At 46.2% G+C, this 19860-nt stretch overlaps 1 protein-coding gene across 1 annotated transcript in view; it reads left to right on the plus strand.

The window, feature by feature from the left end:
- lama1 (laminin, alpha 1) overlaps positions 1 to 19860 on the plus strand; it is a 288354-nt gene that overhangs the window by 132596 nt on the left and 135898 nt on the right. Inside the window, exons 25-27 of the mRNA XM_078216990.1 lie at positions 2564 to 2707; positions 6146 to 6325; positions 13715 to 13900. Coding sequence (XP_078073116.1) covers positions 2564 to 2707; positions 6146 to 6325; positions 13715 to 13900 — 510 coding nt within the window. The remainder of the gene's footprint in view (positions 1 to 2563; positions 2708 to 6145; positions 6326 to 13714; positions 13901 to 19860) is intronic.

Below are 19860 nucleotides of genomic sequence, written 5' to 3' on the forward strand. Positions count from 1 at the left end.
CTCACTTTCTTTAGGTTCTTTAGTATCTTATGTTTCTATAGAGAAGCCGAAAGTAACTTGTCTGTTTTCCCATTTAACTCTCCTCTCCCCCTGTCCCCTGCACGATAGCTGCAGAATGAGTTGACCACTGATTTTTATGTCTTTCCCTGTGGGGTGGAGAGACAGTACAGCCATAAGACACGAGAGCAGAAATAGGCCATTCGACCCATCAAGTCCGCCCCACCATTCAATGCGATCATAACCCAGGATTTCCTCACTGATTAAAAATCTGTCTATCTTGGCCTTGAACATGCTTAACAACCCAACCTCCACTGCCCTCTGCAGTAAAGAATTCCACAGATTCATTCTCCTCTGAGAGAAGAAATTCCTCCTCATCTCCATTCTAAATGGTCAGCCCCTTACTCTGAGATTATGCCCTCTGGTCCTTGACTCTTCCACAAGGGGAAATAACCTCTCAACATCTACCCTTTTGATTTGACTTGATTTGATTTGATTTATTATTGTCACATGTATTAACATACAGTGAAAAGTATTGTTCCTTGTGCGATATACAGACAAAGCATACTGTTCATAGAGAAGGAAATGAGAGAATGCAGAATATAGTGTTACATAGAACATAGAACATTACAGGGCAGTACAGGCCCTTTGGCCCTCGATGTTGCGCCGACCAGTGAAACCAATCTAAAGCCCACCTAACCTACACTATTCCAATATCATCCATATGTTTACCCAATGACCATTTAAATGCCCTTAATGTTGGCGAGTCCACTACTGCTTCAGGCAGGGCATTCCACGCCCTTACTACTCTCTGAGTGAAGAACCTACCTCTGACATCTGTCCTATATCTATCACCCCTCAATTTAAAGCGATGTCCCCTCATGCTAGCTATCACCATCCGAGAAAAAAGGCTCTCACTATCAACTCTATCTAATCCTTTGATCATAGCTACAGTCATAGCTAGGGCGTAGAGAAAAATCAACTTAATGCGAGGTAGGTCCATTCAAACGTCTGACAGCAGCAGGGAAGAAGCTCTTCTTGAGTCGGTTGGTACATGACCTCAGACTTTTGTATCTTTTTCCCAACAGAAGAAGATGGAAGAGAGAATGTCCGGGATACGTGGGGTCCTTAATTAAGCTGGCTGCTTTGCCGAGGCAGTCGGAAGTGTAGATAGACAGAATCAACGGATGGGAGGCTGGTTTGCGTGATGGATTGGGCTACATTCACGACCTTTTGTAGTTCCTTGCGATCTTGGGCAGAGCAGGAGCCATACCAAGTTGTGATATACGTCGGATTCTCAAGCCCCTTAAGAATTCGATATGTCTCAATAAGGTCACCTCTCATTCTTCTAAACTCCAATGAATACAGGCCCAACCTACTCAATTTCTCCTCATTAAATAATCCCTCCATACCTGGGATCAACCTCGTGAACCTTCTCTGGACTGTCTCCAATGCCGGTACATCTTTCCTTAGATAGTGGACCAAAACTGTTCACAGTTTTCCAGGTGTGTTCTAACTAGTGTCTTGTATAGTTTTAGCAAGATTTCCCTATTTTTATACTCCGTTCCCTTTGAAATAAAAGCCAACATTCCATTTGCCTTCCTCATTACTGGCTGAACTTGCTTGCTAGCTTTTTGTGATTTATGCCCAAGGATCCCCAATTCCCTGTGCTGCAACTTTCTGCAGTCTTTTGCTTGGTAATGACACTGCTAATGTGATCCAAATGCTTACATTCTTCATTTGACAACCCGTGCCTCTTTCACGGGAACCTTACAGAATCATAGAATCCCTACAGTGCAGAAGGAGGCCGTTTGGCCCATCTGACTTTTGGAGAGTCAGTGCAGACTCGAGGACCCCCCCCCCCCCCCCCCCCCCCCCGCCCATCATCCCTATAACCCCACGTATTTACAATGGCTAATCCACCTAACCTACACATCTTGGGACACTAAGGGGCAATTTAACATGGCCAACCACCTAACCCGCACACCTTTGGACTGTGGGTGGAAACCGGAGCACCCGGAGGAAACCCACATAGACACGGGGAGAACGTGCAAACTCCACAGTCACGCCACAATGCCAGAATTGAACCCAGGTCGCTGGCGCTGTGAGGCAACGGTCCTAACCACTGTGCCACCGTGCCGCCCCTTACTGAAAATCAAACCACATTGCATCATCTTAAAACTCATTTCACCCAGAACCTCGAGATGAATTTATTTAGCAGCACAGAACTAGGCCATTCTGCCCAGTTGGTCTGTGCTGTATGTGCCACACAAGCCAACTCCCACTCCTCTTTATCTTACCCTGTGTAGCTAACTATGTGAGTTGTGATCTCCTATTACACTCTGCAAGCTTTTAAAATCCAGCTTTTTCATTGGCTTTGGAGGTCAATCCTCAATGTTAACCGTACTCAACATTTGTTCATTTATGTACCAATGGAGTGGAATCCAACAGAAGAATGAACTCAGCTCAAGATGTGTTTTTTTTAAATAAAACTCCCTTCAATCGTAATGCACGGTGTCATTCTGAATCTTGATGCAAATATTGAACCCATTCCCCCTCTTTACAGGACAGTGTTTCTGGTCTCCGTTGCGATGAATGCAAACCCGGATCATTTGCTCTCAGTCTCCAGAACCCAGCTGGCTGCAGTCATTGCTACTGCTCCGGAGTGTCCAATTCCTGCTCTGAGATCCAAGGATTGGTCAGGATTCCTGTAAGAAAAACTTCATAACCTACGACTAAAGATAGACTGGTGTAAAATATCTCCTAAGAACTAGTGCATTTTTCTGTTTTATTTCTGTAAAAAACTGAAATGAAATGTGGGGAATTCTCCCATTGTTAGGTTCAGTGGCAGGTGGGGTGTGGGGATGGGGGCGGAGGAGAATTCGGCCCAAATTCCAGTATTATGCCTTCATGAATTTCCAATGGTGCCTTCCATGGCGGATCAGGAAACCCGCTGATGGCTGGCGACAAATTGATTTGCTTCCCGCTAATGGAATACAGATGAAAGCTTGACCAGAATCCCCATCGCCCCCCCCACGTCCGAGTCTCCACGATGCCTCTGGAAAAACTCACCGGCGCAAAACAGGTCTGGACAACATGGCGTGTAGATGTAACTCGGAATGTAATTTGCAACCCTGGCCACCATAACACTGGGTTGAGAGAACATCATGATGTGGAGATGCCGGCGTTGGAATGGGGTGAACACAGTAACAGTTTTAACAACACCAGGTTAACGTCCAACAGGTTTATTTGGTAGCAAACACCATTAGCTTTCGGAGCGCTGCTCCTTCATCAGATGGAGTGGAAATCTGCTCTCAAACAGGGCACAGAGACACAAAATCAAGTTACAGAATACTGATTAGAATGCGAATCCCTACAACCAACCAGATCTTAAAGATACAGACAATGTGAGTGGAGGGAGCATTAAGCACAGGTTAAAGAGATGTGTATTGTCTCCAGACAGGACAGCCAGCAAGTCCAGGAGGCAAGCTGTGGGGGTTACTGATAATGTGACATAGATCCAACATCCCGGTTGAGGCCGTCCTCATGTGTGCGGAACTTGGCTATCAGTTTCTGCTCAGCGACTCTGCGCTGTCGTGTGTCGTGAAGGCCGCCTTGGAGAACGCTTACCTGAAGATCAGAGGCTGAATGCCCGTGACCGCTGAAGTGCTCCCCCACAGGAAGAGAACAGTCTTGCCTGGTGATTGTCGAGTGGTGTTCATTCATCCGTTGTCATAGCGTCTGCATGGTACCATGTACCATGCCTCGGGACATCCTTTCCTGCAGCGTATCAGGTAGACAACGTTGGCCGAGTTGCAAGAGTAGGTACCGTGTACCTGGTAGATGGTGTTCTCACGTGAGATGATGGCATCCGTGTCGATGATCCGGCACATCTTGCAGAGGTTGCTGTGGCAGGGTTGTGTGGTGTCGTGGTCACTGTTCTCCTGAAGGCTGGGTAGTTTGCTGCGGACAATGGTCTGTTTGAGGTTGCGCGGTTGTTTGCAGGCAAGAAGTGGGGGTGTGGGGATGGCCTTGGCGAGATGTTCGTCTTCATCAATGACATGTTGAAGGCTCCGGAGGAGATGCCGTAGCTTCTCCGCTCCGGGGAAGTACTGGACGACAAAGGGTACTCTGTCCACCGTGTCCCGTGTTTGTCTTCTGAGGAGGTCGGTGCGGTTTTTCGCTGTGGCGCGTCGGAACTGTTGATCGATGAGTCGAGCGCCATATCCTGTTCTTATGTGGGCATCTTTCAGCGTCTGGAGGTGTCTGTTGCGATTCTCCTCCGAGCAGATCCTGTGTATACGGAGGGCTTGTCCGTAGGGGATGGCTTCTTTAACGTGTTTAGGGTGGAAGCTGGAGAAGTGGAGCATCTAGATATTGAGATGTTGATGATGTGAGAGAACATCTACAGGTGTGTCTTCCAGCTTCAGTCTCACTGAGGGTGGTCCATCTTCCAACCGTAGATTGTTCCTGGAGATTCATCTTCAGTTTCAGCAGCTCTGTCTTCTTTCTTCAACAGTGGGTCAGTGATGTTGGGAGCCTTTTTAATATGGCACCTGTCAGGGAATACAGCGCACATCACCCAGTTACACAATCAATGAGGTCTAGGCCGGAGGATATGGTGTGTTTTCCTGCCAGCCTCCACAGCGGGAAGCACTCTTTTGTTTCCATTCCCGCCACGGGAATTGGTCCCTACGTGGGAGAATTCCACCCATTGACTCTGTGAAAGTAACGGGAGTTTATGAACATTGACTCGGATGCAGTTCATCAGCTAGCAATGAAACAGTGGTGAGGGCTTGGTCTTGTGTGATTATAGTGGCAATCTAAAGGCCCAGAATAATGCGACAGAAACAATGGTTCGATTCCCACCATGAGAGCTGCAATGTTTAAATATAGCTGGAATAAAATACTACACTCAGAAATGAACTTTAAACCAACAAATTGTTGTAAAAATCCATTTAGTTTACTGATGTCCCCTTCAGAGGAGGAAATCTGCTGACCTTAACTGGTCTTGTGACTCCAGACCCACAGCAATATGGTTGACCTTTAACTACCCTCAGGAATGGCCTCGCCAGGCACTCTGTTATATTAAACTATTCCAAAAAAAAAGCATTGTGGGTGAACCACGTGGACTGCAGCACTTCAAGAAGGCAGCTCACCACCACCTTCTCAAGGAATGGACAATAAATGCTGGCCTAGTCAGTGATGTCTACATCCCAAGAACAAATTTTAAAAAATATCACCAAGTTTGAAAAGCTGAGAAATCGGGTCGGATTTTCCGGCCACACTCGCTCCAAGGCTGGAAATTCCTGTCCGAGGTCAACGGCTTCTGCATGGTCCGCCCCTGCCCTGTGGCGGACGAGAGGGGACAATTCCTGCCATTGAGCTCAGCGGTATGTAGATGTGATGTAATAAGTTTTTTAACAATTCTTTTAGCATTGTGGGCATTGCCAGCCATGCCAACATTACTTGCCCATGCCTAATTGCCCTTCAGAAGATGGTGGCCAGTCACCTTCTTGAGCCACTGCAGTCCACATGGTGTAGGTACACCCACAGCGCTGTTAGGGTGGGAGTTCTGGGATTTTGACCCAGCGACAGTGAAGGAACGGGGATATATCTCCAGGTCGGGCTGGTGAGTGTCTTGGAGGGAAATTTCCTGGTGGTGGTGGTAGTGTTCCCATGTATCTGCTGCCCTTGTCCATTTAGATGGTAGTGTCCAAAAGTTTAAAAGGCCTGAGGTGAAACCAACGAGCATTATAGATCAGTATTGGCTAGTGAAATGTACATGCCATTTTTTAAAAATTCTACATGTTATTAAAACAATTATTTGTACGTTTAGCAAGAAATTATTTCCTCTTTATAAAGGTTGCTTAATTTTCATCACTAATATAGTTGATCTGAATAAGAAGTCAAAAAATAGATATTTAGACGTGACATTCTGAATAAAATGACTTTACAGTAGGGAGTGAAGTATCATTGTAGATTGCTGTGGGTAAGACTGGTTCTTCACTTATTGTCACTGCAGATGTAGCAATGTTATTTGAAAATACACCGGAATATAACAGGACCAGCAATGTGAGAAAGAATAACAATGAATAATATTAGCTGCGCCCAACATTGGATAACATTATATCTGTGTCGATTTTAGCTGACCCTAACTCCCGACCAGCTGATCATACGGGTTGTCAACCAAGGCAACCTGACCGGCACAACAGAGGGTGTCTTTTCCCAGCCCCCAGAGACCTTGCTGGATGCCGCACTAGTACAGAGGCACCTCCAGACAGAGCCGTATTACTGGTCACTGCCTGCCCAGTTCACAGGAGATAAGGTAAGAAAAGCAACTAAATATCAAGGTGAGCAATGCCCGGCATTAATTTCCTGAAGGAAGTCCAGGGTTACGAGGGGTGGGTGGAATTGTAATCACAAGAGGAGGCACTGGCATAGTGGTATTGTCACTGGACTAGTAATCCAGAGAGCCAGAGCAAAATCTGGGGACCTGGGTTCAAATCCCACCACAGCAGATGACCACACTTTCTCCCCATGTCAGCGTGGGTTTCCTCCGGATGCTCCGGTTTCCTCCGACATTCCGAAAGACGTGCTGGCTCGGTGCATTGGCCATGCTAAATTCTCCCTCGGTGTACCCGAACAGGCGCCGGAGTGTGGCAACTATGGGATTTTCTCCGTAACTTCATTGCAGTGTTAATGTAAGCTTACTTGTGACTCATAAACTTTAAACAAACTTGATTGTCAGAAAAACCCATGTGGTCCACTAATGTCCTTCAGGGAGGGAAATCTGCTGTCCTTAAGTGGTCTGGCCTAAATGTGACTCCAGATCCACAGCAATGTTGTTGACTCTCAAACGCCCTCTGAGATGACGGGCACTTAGGGATGGGCAATTAATGCTGGCCCGGCGACACCCATATCCCATCAATAAAAAAAATAGATCTTATCAAATGGTGGAGCAAACTCAGAGGGCTGAATGCTCTATTCTCCTCCGATGTTCCTACCTTCCTAAACCTACTGCAACAGAAGGCCCAGAAGTCAGTGAAACAACTAGCAAATAACAAAAATTTATTTATAGAGAACACTTACTCCCTTTTAATGAGAGTATTTTTCTGGGAGCACTGCTCTGAAGTTAACAAAGTGGTTTCCGTGCTCCTGGAGGGAGGGAGAGAGACCCACGTCGCTAAGTTTCATCCTTTGCCCGAGAGCCATATTTTTGTCACCGAGAGATAGATATTGCTGCCACTGAGCCTGTGGTACAGGTTAATAGAGCACATTATACATAATGTTTATTAAGTTTATTTATTAGTGTCACAAGCAGGCTTACATTAACACTGCAATGAAGTTACTGTGAAAATCCCCTAGTTGCCACACTCCGGTGCCTGTTCGGCTACACCGAGGGAGAATTTAGCATGGCCAATGCACCTAACCAGCACGTCTTTCGGACTGTGGGAGGAAACCGGAGCACCCGGAGGAAACCCACGCAGACACGGGGAGAACGTGCAGACTCTGCACAGACAATGACCCAAGCTGGGAATCGAACCTAGCTTCCTATCGCTGTGTCCTTTACAGACCTGGGTCCCTATCGCTGTGTCCTTTACAGACCTGGGTCCCTATCGCTGTGTCCTTTACAGACCTGGGTCCCTATCGCTGTGTCCTTTACAGACCTGGGTCCCTATCGCTGTGTCCTTTACAGACCTGGGTCCCTATCGCTGTGTCCTTTACAGACCTGTTCCCAGATGTCCCCTGCAGCAGGGGACATCTGGGGACAGGTCTGTAAAGTTCAAGATATCTTGTATATCAGGATGGAGAAAATGTTAATTCCTGAGTCAGCGACACGGTTTCTCCAGGGGCAGCACTGCCGAGGAGGTTTTCCTCATGGGCACTTACCGTTCATTCAGATTGATGTCAATTATAAAGTGCTTGCAGTTTTATAGGTAATTTTATTAAAATAAATTCTGCCCTGAGCACAGCTGTACCACTAAATAAGAGCTATAAAAGTTACCCAATAAAACAATCTACCCGTGCTTCAATAATTATACAGTAGCATTATTTCTGAATATTCGCACTGTTGTTTTGGAAAGTAGTGCTAAGTGCTGGAAGGATTTGCAGGCTGATTAAAACTCAGACAAGTGGTTCCTTCCCCGGCCGTGACTATCTTTATACCAGCTGAAAGTTCAGCCCAGTGAGTGGGCTTTAAAGGGAAGAACTGGGGCCAGCACCAAGACAGTAAGCTCTTTAAGAGGTACTTAGCTGAACGTTGAGCTGTGAGGTGGACAATTGCTCCTGCCTGATTCATTGCGGTGCCAAAGACCCACATATGCACCCTCCCAATCAACAGTCTCTCCCGCAATTATTCACCATCTTCCCGATCGTATACCCCCCTCCTGAACTCCCAGCTCCTTCCCAATCACCTCTACTTATCCTTTCTTTTGGTCACTCTTCCCTATGGACCACGAGCAAAATTCCATTGCTATCAGATCTAAAATGATTACTTGAACTGTTTATTGCTGTGTTTATTTATGGGAGAGAGTTCCACATTTCCACTACCCTTTACAGAAACATGGAAACATAGAAGATAGGAGCAGGAGGGGGCCATTTGGCCCTTCGAGCCAGCTCCGCCATTTATCACAATCATGGCTGATCATCCAACTCAATAGCCTAATTCTGCTTTCTCCCCCTAACCTTTGATCCCATTCGCCCCAAGTGCTATATCCAGCCGCCTCTTGAATACATTCAATGTTTTGGCATCAACTACTTCCTGTGGTAATGAATTCCACAGGCTCACCACTCTTTGGGTGAAGAAATGTCTCCTAAATGGTCTACCCTGAATCCTCAGATTGTGACCTCTGGTTCTGGACTTCCCCACCATCGGGAATATCCTCCCTGCAACTACCCTGTCTAGTTCTGTTAGAATTTTATAAGTCTCTATGAGATCCTCCCTCATTCGTCTGAACTCCATCAAAAACAATCCTAACCTAGCCAATCTCTCCTCATACATCAGTCCCACCAACTCCAAAATCAGCCTGGTAAACCTTCACTGCACTCCCTCGAGAGCAAGAACATCCTTCCTCAGAAAAGGAGACCAAAACTGCACACAATACTCTAGGTGTGGCCTCACCAAGGCCCTATATAATTGCAACAACACATCCCTGCTCCTGTACTCGAAACCTCTCGCAATGAAGGCCAACATACAATTTGCCTTCTTTACCACCTGCTGCACCTGCATGCTTACCTTCAGCGACTGGTGCACAAGGACACCCAGGTCCCGCTGCACACTCCCCTCTCCCAATTTACAGCCATTCAGGTAGTAATCTGCCTTCTTGTTTTTGCTTCCAAAGTGAATAACCTCACACTTATCCGAATTATACTGCATCTGCCATTGATTAGCCCACTCACCCAACCTGACCAGATCATTCTGAAGGATCTCTGCATCTTTGTCACAGTTCACCCTCCCACCCAACTTGGTACCATCTGCAAACTTTGAGATGTTACATTTTGTTCCCTCATCCAAATCATGAACATATATTGTGAATAGCTGGGGTCCCAGCACCGATCCATAGAAACCATAGAAACCATAGAAACCCTACAGTGCAGAAGGAGGCCATTCGGCCCATCGAGTCTGCACCGACCACAATCCCACCCAGGCCCTACCCCCTGTGGGATAGTTACTGCCTGCCAATATGAAAAGGACCCATCAATTCCTACTCTTTGTTTCCTCTCTGCCAACCAGTTTTCTACCCATCTAAGTACACTTCCTCCAATCCCATGCACTTTAATCTTGCACAATAATCTCTTATGCGGGACTTTGTCAAACGCTTTCTGAAAGTCCAAATATACCACATCGACCTGCTCTCCCTTGTCAACTCTACTCATTACATCTTCAAAGAATTTATATGAACAAGTGTTTCTGCTGCAGAAAGCAGGTAGGTGGACCCATATATTTAGGTGGTACAGTGGTTAGCACTGCTGCCTCACAGCTCCAGGGACCTGGCTTCAATTTCCGGCTTGGGTCACTGTCTGTGTGGAGTTTGCATGTTCTCCTCGTGTCTGCGTGAGTTTCCCCCGGGTGCTCCGGTTTCCTCCCACATTCCAAAGATGTGCAGGTTAGGTGGATTGGCCATGCTAAATTGCCCCTTAGTTTCCCATGATTTGTAGGCTCGAGGGATTAGCGGGGTAAATATGTGGATTTATGGGGATAGGGGCTGGGTTGGATTGTTGTCAGTGCAGACCCAATAGGTTGAATGGCCTCCTTCTGCACTGTAGGATTCTATGACTTCTATGACTCTATATTTGGGTGCCATGCCATCAGCCTGGCCCTACACCCACTGCGATTTTGTGAGCGGCGGAGGAGGCGCAGGTGGCTGATCCACCTGTGGCCTAATTAAGTCCTTTAAGTAGGCAAAATATGCCCAACTTAGGGCCTCATCCCTCTGCCAGTCTGATAGAGAGGGTGGCAAGAATGGACTGTACCTAACGTGCAGCCTGGTGGGTTTAATTCTATGGGCTGATGGTCAATGATTGGGGGTGGGCGTGTCTCCTTCCCTTCCTCCCTCATCGGAACCTCCACCTCATCGGGTCCTGTCAGCCTGGCCCCAGTGAGATCTCGGATTTACATAAATGTCTGTTTGGGTCCATCACTGCTCCTTGACCTACCTGCAATACTGGCAATGACCACCATTCTTGAATGGCACTGCTGGGTATGTAAAGCTACTGGCCTCTGATTGATTGGCAGCTCTGTGAGATAGGACTTCCTGCTGGAGATATTTGGGAGTCCCATCTCGTACTAATTAAAGGACAATTGCCCCAAAACTTGAAACGGATGAACCGGCTAAACGGAATTAAACTTGTTCTGACATTTAGGCTGGGGTTTGGGGAACCCATCCTCAGCATAAAATAGAGCCCCAAACTTCTCTTCTGAACTGCCCAGCTTAAGGTTATGTCCCCATTGTTCCTCTGGTTCCCACCAGAGGAAAATGTTTCTCTTTATCTACTCAATCAATTCTGTTCAAAGTCCTTAAATCTCAAATCAAATCTCCCCATAATCTTCCACATTCCAAAGAAGGCAAGTCTCATTTATGTAATCCCTTCTCATTAGTAAACTGCTGGATTCCTGGTAATATTTCGGTGAATCTGTACTTCACTCTTTCCCAGGGCAATATTTCCTTTCTAAGGTAAGGTATCTAGAACTGTGCACAATACAGTTACATGTCATCTAACCATGGCTTTGTAAAGCTGAGGTAAAACTTTTATTTATTTTCCTCTGGATCTAAAGGTCAATATTCCAGTAGCCTTTTAGGTTAGTTTTGGACCTGACTGCTGCATTTTGGATCTCCACTGTTCCTAGTCTTTCATCATTTAAACAATACTCAGATATGTCTGAATTTTGTAAATGTAAACAAGGCTTATTATCAGGTGCGTCTTGAGCCTACCTGTCTCAATTTTGGTGTGCTGTGATGTGGCAGTTGGTAATTGCCAGGCTGCCCAAATCCCAAAGGGAAACTTGAACAAGCTATCACAATAATTTATAATTTGTATTTTATGAGAGGGTATCTGAAGTCAGGAGAAAGAATTGCAAACCAGCGGTGAAGATGTAAAAAGATTAAATAAAAGAAAAATACTTAAAGACATGAGATTACACTTACACAGTTAACAATATTTTAACAAACATTTCCCAAGAGATTTCTACTTAATGAACTCAGAACTAAGCATCCCTTTTGAACAACAGTCCTCGTAGATTTTTTTGGATAACAATTTCAGTAATATTACTCCAAATCCACTGTCGCTATAGGGGAAATCTTATGTATGCTTCTCTCTCTCTCTCATCTGATGCTGGAAACCAAAGTTGGCTTGAAACCTTGTAGACACAAACACTTTTCCCTGAGGATGGGGGCAGCTGCTTCTTCACAGGTCTGTTACCAACACACGCTGCGTTAGGATATCGTGACCACACCTTCAATCTCTTTATCAAATATGTTTCTTTCTCCATCATCTTTAATACCATTACTTTACATTCCCGTAGAAGTTTCTTTTCTCAGAACTTACAGGTTTTCATGTTATTTTATAGCTAATACTTTTTAGATAAAAATAAACTTTCTACTTTGCTTCACCCATTTACAGTCTATGCCAATTCTATATGTTCATTTTGATTTCAAGTCACTTCCCTTATCTTCCTAATGCAAACTTAGAACATAGAACATAGAACAGTACAGCACAGAACAGGCCCTTCGGCCCACGATGTTGTGCCGAGCTTTATCTGAAACCAAGATCAAGCTATCCCACTCCCTATCATCCTGGTGTGCTCCATGTGCCTATCCAATAACCGCTTAAATGTTCCTAAAGTGTCTGACTCCACTATCACTGCAGGCAGTCCATTCCACACCCCAACTACTCTCTGCGTAAAGAACCTACCTCTGATATCCTTCCTATATCTCCCACCACGAACCCTATAGTTATGCCCCCTTGTAATAGCTCCATCCACCCGAGGAAATAGTCTTTGAACGTTCACTCTATCTATCCCCTTCATCATTTTATAAACCTCTATTAAGTCTCCCCTCAGCCTCGTCCACTCCAGAGAGAACAGCCTTAGCTCCCTCAACCTTTCCTCATAAGACCTACCCTCCAAACCAGGCAGCATCCTGGTAAATCTCCTCTGCACTCCTTCCAGCGCTTCCACATCCTTCTTATAGTGAGGTGACCAGAACTGCACACAATATTCCAAATGTGGTCTCACCAAGTTCTACTTCTACTCATGCTGCCCACTGGTCCTACACCTTAACCCTGCTCATCTTCACTTCAAACTACTTGCTTTCACATCTAGCCCCTTTTTTGATGCTCTGAACTTTGCAGTCTACCTTCTTCAGTTAATTGAGTTATTCACACCCATTTTCACACAGTCAAACCTGTTTCACAGTATACCACAATGATGGATGGCATGGTGGCACAGTGGTTAGCACTACTGCCTCACAGCGTCAGGGACCTGGGTTCAATTCCGGCCTCGGGTCATTGTGTGTGTGGAGTTTGCACGTTCTCCCTCTGTATGCATGGGTTTCCTCCGGGTGCTTCGGTTTCCTCCCACAATCCGAAAGACGGGCTGGTTAGGTTGATTGAATCATAGAATCCCTATAGTACAGAAGGAGGCCATTCAGCCCATCGAGTCTGTACTGACGACAATCCCACCCAGCCCCTATTCCCGTAATACTACACATTTACCCTGCTAATTCCTCTGACACTAGGGTCAATTTAGCATGGCCAATCAACCTAACCCGTACATCTTTGGATTGGCCATGCTAAATTGACTCTTAGCGTCAGGGGGAACTAGCAGAGTAATACATGGGGTTAAGGGGATGGGACCTGGGTGGGATTGTAGTTGGTGCAGGCTCGATAGGCAGAATGGCCTCCTTCTGTACTGTTGCGATTCTATTCTATGACATTGGGAAGATGTTGAAAAATACAATATTTTGCCACAGGTGTTGCTGTCTTTAACACCTGTACAATATTAGATAATTAGCCCTCGTTCATAAAGAAACATAGGCATCTCTCTCGATAAGAGTGAGACAGTTGGCTATATGCACATTGAGGGGCTCCACTCCACATTAAGAGAGGGCACAGTAAAGAGGCAGGCCTCCTACGAGCTAAAAGAATGATCACGATTTACACTCCTATAAACCTAAACATCCCAAGATCTTGAGATGTTCCAATCATTTCTCCACAGCTTTTAGCCTACGGAGGGAAACTGAGATATGGAGCCGCATTCTATGCTCTTGACGGCTCTGGAGACTTAAACCTGGAACCTCAGATCCTACTGAAAGGAGGACAGAGCCGCAAAACGGTCATCTACAGAAACATCCCGACTCCCGCGAATGGACAGCAAAGCAAGCACGAGATTGACCTGACTGAGGTAAGGCTGATCCCGAGTGAGCTCTACTATTAGGATCTGCTTTCGAATCACCCTGTATTTTATCTTAATAGATGTGAATTAAGATGCATTTTACAAGATAAGAAGTAATTGAAAGCCATTTCACATCGATCTTACTTTAATATTGGGACAATTTCACTGTAAGTGTTTCCATAGTTCACGGCGCAGAAGGAGGCCATTAATTGCATCCCTACATTGGTTTCCTCCCACAGTCCGAAAGATGTGCTGGTTAGGTTGATCGGCCGTGATACATTGCCCCTTAGTGTCAGAGGGATTAGCTGGGTAAATAAGTGGGGTTACAGGGATAGGGTCCGGGCGGGTTTGTTGTCGGTGCAGACTCGATGGGTCAAATGGCCTCTTTCTGCACTGTAGGAATTCTTTAAAGTAAAGTTTATTTATTAGTCACAAGTAAGGCTTACATTAACACTGCAATGAAGTTACTGTGAAATTCCCCTAGTCCCCACGCTCCGACGCCTATTCGGGTACACTGAGGGAGAATTTAGCATAGCCAGTGCATCTAACCAGCACGTCTTTCAGAATGTGGGAGGAAACCGGAGCACCCGGAGGAAACCCGTGCAGACACGGGGAAAACGTACAAACTCCACACAGACAGTGACCCAAGCTGGGAATCGAACCCGGGCCCAGGTGCTGTGAGACAGCGGTGCTAACCACTGTGCTACCGTGCCACACATAGAATTATTTTCTATGAATTGAACATGAAATTGAAGGAAGGGGATTCCCGCAGGGTTTCCGCCAACCCCACCCTCTCAGCGATTTAACGCCGCGATGGGCAAGGTCTTGGGTGGGTTGCCTTCCCTTGCCCCAATTTCGAGGCTAGCAGGGTTTCTCTGGAGTGGAGGAAGCCTGGAATTGAATGAGTTTAGATCTCGGGCGGGAATGTGCAGGGGGTGCTTGGAAGATTCCATCAGAAGCTCCCGACTGACTTTGGGTGCCCACCGTACCCATCATTAAGGTCTGGTGGCTGTTGGACCTCCCTCTCCTCCCAGCCTCCCTCCCTCCCTCACTCTGATTGCCCTTTTTGTGCCCCGCCAGGCTTTTCCTATCCTTCCTACGCTAAGACTCCTTAACCTTACCTTGCCCTCCAGTCCTGGGACATTAACCTCCGGCATCTCCCTGACCACCCTCTTCAGTCCACTGAAACCCTGGCCGCCACAGGGATTGGACAGCTGCTGACCAATCAGATTGCATCTCTAAGGCGGGAAGAGAATTGGAATGCAGTGGTCTCCCGGGGCGACGGGCGAATGGTTGGGGTGGAGGGGGCGGGGTGGGGGGGGGGGGGAGGCAGGGGGTGGCGGTCACTGCGTGGTCACTGACCTCTCTGATGGGCAGTTTATTTACTCAGAGGGTGGTGAGTGGAATGAGCTGCCAGAGGTAGGAGTAGAGGCGGGTACAATTTTGTCTTTTAAAAAGCATTTAGACCGTCACATGCGTAAGATAGGTATAGAGGGGTATGGGCCAAACGCGGGCAATTGGGACTAGCTTAGTAGTTAAAAAAAAGAGCGGCATGGACAAGTTGGGCCAAAGGGCCTGTTTCCATGCTGTAAACCTCTATGACTCTATGACTCTCTGTATTACGATACAGTGAAAAGTATTGTTTCTTGCGTACGATACAGACAAAACATACCATTCATAGAGAAGGAAAGGAGAGGGTGCAGAATGTAGCATCACAGCCATAAAGGAGTTCGAGTACAGTTTTAAAAGCATAGAACAATAGTAAAAGATAGAATTAGAGAGCAAGCTGAGCACAGCTTGCAAGAAGTCACCACACTCCGGTGCCATCTTGGAATCTTGGTATCTTGCTGAGTGGCAGAGCAGGCTGAATGGGCTGAATGGCCTCCTCCTGCTCCTGACTCCTATGAGTCATAGCGGTCTTTGCTTCAACCACTCAGTGTAGCACATTCTACACTTTTAAAGCTCTCTGCGTAAAGACATTTCTCTCAACTTCCCACTCTTTTGACTTCCTGTTGACCTCCACATGTCCAACGCAAGGGGTTGCATCAGCTCGTATTGTAATTAGTACTAATTTCTGTGGTACTATATTCCCCATCTTAATTCAATTTTTTTCCACCTGATTTGCTAATATGCAAATTCTTTTCATTGGGATTGAAATTCAATTAAAAGATCTTCTGCCTGACTGGCTAATGTGCACATTTCTTCACTGTGGTTCAACATTTAATTGAAATCTGGCCAGATGCAAATTGCTCACAAAGACGAAGGTGAACCAGTCCAGAAGCTTGAATTACCTTTACAGGAAATAGAAAGTTTCCTAATGTCAGTTTTCCCCATCAGCCTCTCGACAGCAACTCGGAAATTAAAACACTCACAGCACAGGTGTCATAGAAAAATGTTTCAGGACTTCAAAGATGTCTTACTGCAATTGTATAGGGCGCTGGTGAGGTCACACCTGGACAGTTTTGGTTGTCCAGTTTTGGTGTCCAGATTTGGTGTCCTCATGGCATTTGGAGACGCAAGGACAGATTAGGGACAGTCAGCATGGCTTTGTGAGTGGAAAATCAAGCCTCACAAATTTGATTGAGTTTTTTGAAGGGGTAACCAAGAAGGTAGATGAGGGCAGCGCAGCTGATGTTATCTACATGGACTTTAGCAAGGCCTTTGACAATGTACCTCATGGTAGTTTGGTGTCCAGTTTTGGTGTGCAGTTTTGGTGTCCTTATCTGAGGAAGGATGTCCTTGCTATAGAGGGAGTACAACGAAGGTTTACCAGGCTGATTCCTGGGATGGCAGGTCTGTCATATGAGGACAGACTAAGTCGATTAGGATTATATTCATTGGAGTTTAAAAGAGTGAGAGGGGATCTCATAGACACTTATAAAATTCTAACAGGGTTAGACAGGGTAGGTTCAGAAAGAATGTTCCCGATGGTGGGGGACTCCAGAAATAGGGGTCATAGTTTGAGGATAAGGGGTAAACCTTTTAGGACTGAAGTGAGGAGAAATTTCTTCTCCCAGAGGGTGGTGAATGTGTGGAATTCACTACCACAGAAAGCAGTTGAGGCCAAAACATTGTGTGATTTCAAGAAGAAATTAGATATAAAATTAGGAAGAAATTGCGGGTCCCCATACCGAGATATTTGAATCATCGATAGTCACGGGTGAGGTGCCTGAAGATTGGCAAATGTTGTGCCTTTCTTTAAAAAGGGCTGCAGGGGAAAACCTGGGAACTACAGGCCAGTGAGCCTCACATCTGTGGTGGGTAAGTTGTTAGAAGGTATTTTGAGAGACAGGATCTGCAGGCATTTAGAGATGCATGGACAGATTAGGGACAGTCAGCATGGCTTTGTGAGTGGAAAATCATGTCTCACAAATTTGATTGAGTTTTTTGAAGAGGTAACCAAGAAGGTAGATGAGGGCAGCGCAGTTGATGTTGTCTACATGAACCTTAACAAGGCCTTTGACAAGGTACCGCATGGTAGGTTGTTGCATAAAGTTAAATCTCGCGGTATCCAGGGTGAGGTATCTATATGGATACAAAATTGGCTTCTTGACAGAAGAGGATGGTTGTAGAGAGTTGTTTTTCAAACTCGAGGCCTGTGACCAGCGATGTGCCTCAGGGATCAGTGCTGGGTCCACTGTTATTTGTCATCTATATTAATGATTTGGATGAGAATATAGGAGGCATGGTTAGTAAGTTTGCAGATGACACCAACATTGGTGGCATAGTGGGCAGTGAAGAAAATTATCTCCGATTGCAACAGGATCTTGATCAATTGGGCCAGTGGGCTGATGAATGGCAGATGGAATTTAATTTAGACAAATGCGAGGTGATGCATTTTGGTAGCTTGAACCAGGGCAGGATTTACTCAGTTAATGGTAGGGGAGAGTTACAGAACAAAGAGATCTAGGGGTTCATAGCTTCTTGAAAGTGGAGTCACAGGTGGACAGAATGGTGAAGAAGGCATTCAGCATGCTTGGTTTTATCGGTCAGAACATTGAATACAGGAGTTGGAACGTCTTGTTGAAGTTGTACAAGACATTGGTAAGGCCAGACTTGGAATACTGTGTGCAATTCTGGTCACCCTATTATAGAAAGAATATTATTAAAGTAGAAAGAGTGCAGAAAGGATTTACTAGGATGCTACCGGGACTTGATGGATTGAGTTATAAGGAGAGGCTGGATAGACTGGGACTTCTTTCTCTGGAGCGTAGGAGGCTGAGGGATGATCTTATAGAGGTCTATAAAATAATGAGGGGCACAGATCAGCTGGATAGTCAATATCTTTTTCCAAAGGTAGGGGAGTCTAAAACTAGAGGGCATAGGTTTAAGGTGAAAGGGGAGAGATACAAAAGTGTCCAGAGGGGCAATTTTTTCACACAGAGAGTGGTGAGTGTCTGGAACAAGCTGCCAGAGGTAGTAGTAGAGGCGGGTACAATTTTGTCTTTTAAAAAGCATTTAGATAGTTACATGGGCACGATGGGTATGGAGGGATATGGGCCAAACGTGGGCAATTGGGACTAGCTTAGGGGTTTTTTTAAAAAAAGGGCGGCATGGACAAGTTGGGCCGAAGGGCCTGTTTCCAAGCTGTAAACCTCGATGACTCTATGACTCTATTTCTCTTGGAACTAAAGGGATCAAGGGATATGGGGGGAAGGCAGGATTAGGATATTGAATTCGATGATCATAATGAATGGCAGAGCACATTCAAAGGGCTGAATGGCCTACTCCTGCTTCTAGTTTCAATCTTTCTATGATTTACATGAAACTTAACTTCAGGTGAGATTTTCCAGCCCCCCCCCCGCTGGCGGATTCCTCCAGTCCTGCCGAAGTCAGTGGGGTTTTATATGGATCGCCGCGTCCAGTGTGGGAAAATCCACCACAGCGGAGCCGGAAAGTTTCAGTGAGAGAGACGGGGAGGTTTAAGAAGAAAATTCAAGAATTTGCAGCCAAGGCAAATGAAGGTACGCCCACCAGAGGTGGAGCAAATGCTCCAGAGGCTGGAATGAAGATGGGCACTAATGTCTCGGTGGCTAGTGGGGCAGGAGGAGATCAAAGAGGTGTCCACATCATGGGCCTCATTAAAGACTTACACTCCCAACTCACTGCAACCATTAATTTTTGGAAAGCAAGCCGTGTGGGTTTTAATTTTTTGGAATGTTTTGCTCAGCATAACAGTGAAACATTGTTTTGTATTTATTTAGTTAAGGGTGTATGATTGAGCCGACAAGACAGTACTGGACTTTCAGGAAGATTATAGCTTATTGGCCAGAACATTTACATTGAATTTACATTGACCTGCTGGTGTGTTGGTAGCCTGGGAGGTGGGAGTTTGGCGTCAAGTACCTCGGATGGCCTTCTCACTAAATTTACGCTGGAATGGGCAAGACCTTGGCCAGCCAGCCCATTCTTGCCCCAGTTGAGGCCCTTTATTGACCACATAAGGGTCATTTCCCATCCAGCCTTAATTTTCAGACTGATGGGAGGATATTGGGGCAGGGATGAAGGCCGAAAGGTGACCCTGCTCAGGCCACGGGTAGAAAGGGAAGGGGGAGGGGGATCACCTCCATCAGTGGCCCCCTTATATTATTAAATCCCACCACTCTCCGTGCCTCTATTGTCTCCTACAGTCCTTTCTCCCTCCCTGGCCTCTGCACCAATATCCCCACTACCCACTGCCGAATCCCCTGGGGCTCACCCCCTCCCCCTGCCCCGAGACCTTGAAAACTTTCCTGGTCCTGAATTCCGTTAATTCTGCTGCTTCCAGAACTGGAGACTGCAGAGCTGCTGGCCAGCCTGACTGGCCAGAAGCTTTCTGAGGCGGGACTTCCTCCAGAGTGAAGGGGCAGGAGTTCCTCCTCCAGCCAATTACCATTTGTCGGAGCATTAAATGGCTGTGGGATCGGCAGTATCAGCTGGGATATGCACTCCCCCAACTCTTTGGATGGGCGGAAAGGAAACCCCCACTA

The sequence above is a fragment of the Mustelus asterias genome, chromosome 7 (assembly GCF_964213995.1).
Source record: "Mustelus asterias chromosome 7, sMusAst1.hap1.1, whole genome shotgun sequence".
Lineage (NCBI taxonomy): Eukaryota > Metazoa > Chordata > Chondrichthyes > Carcharhiniformes > Triakidae > Mustelus > Mustelus asterias.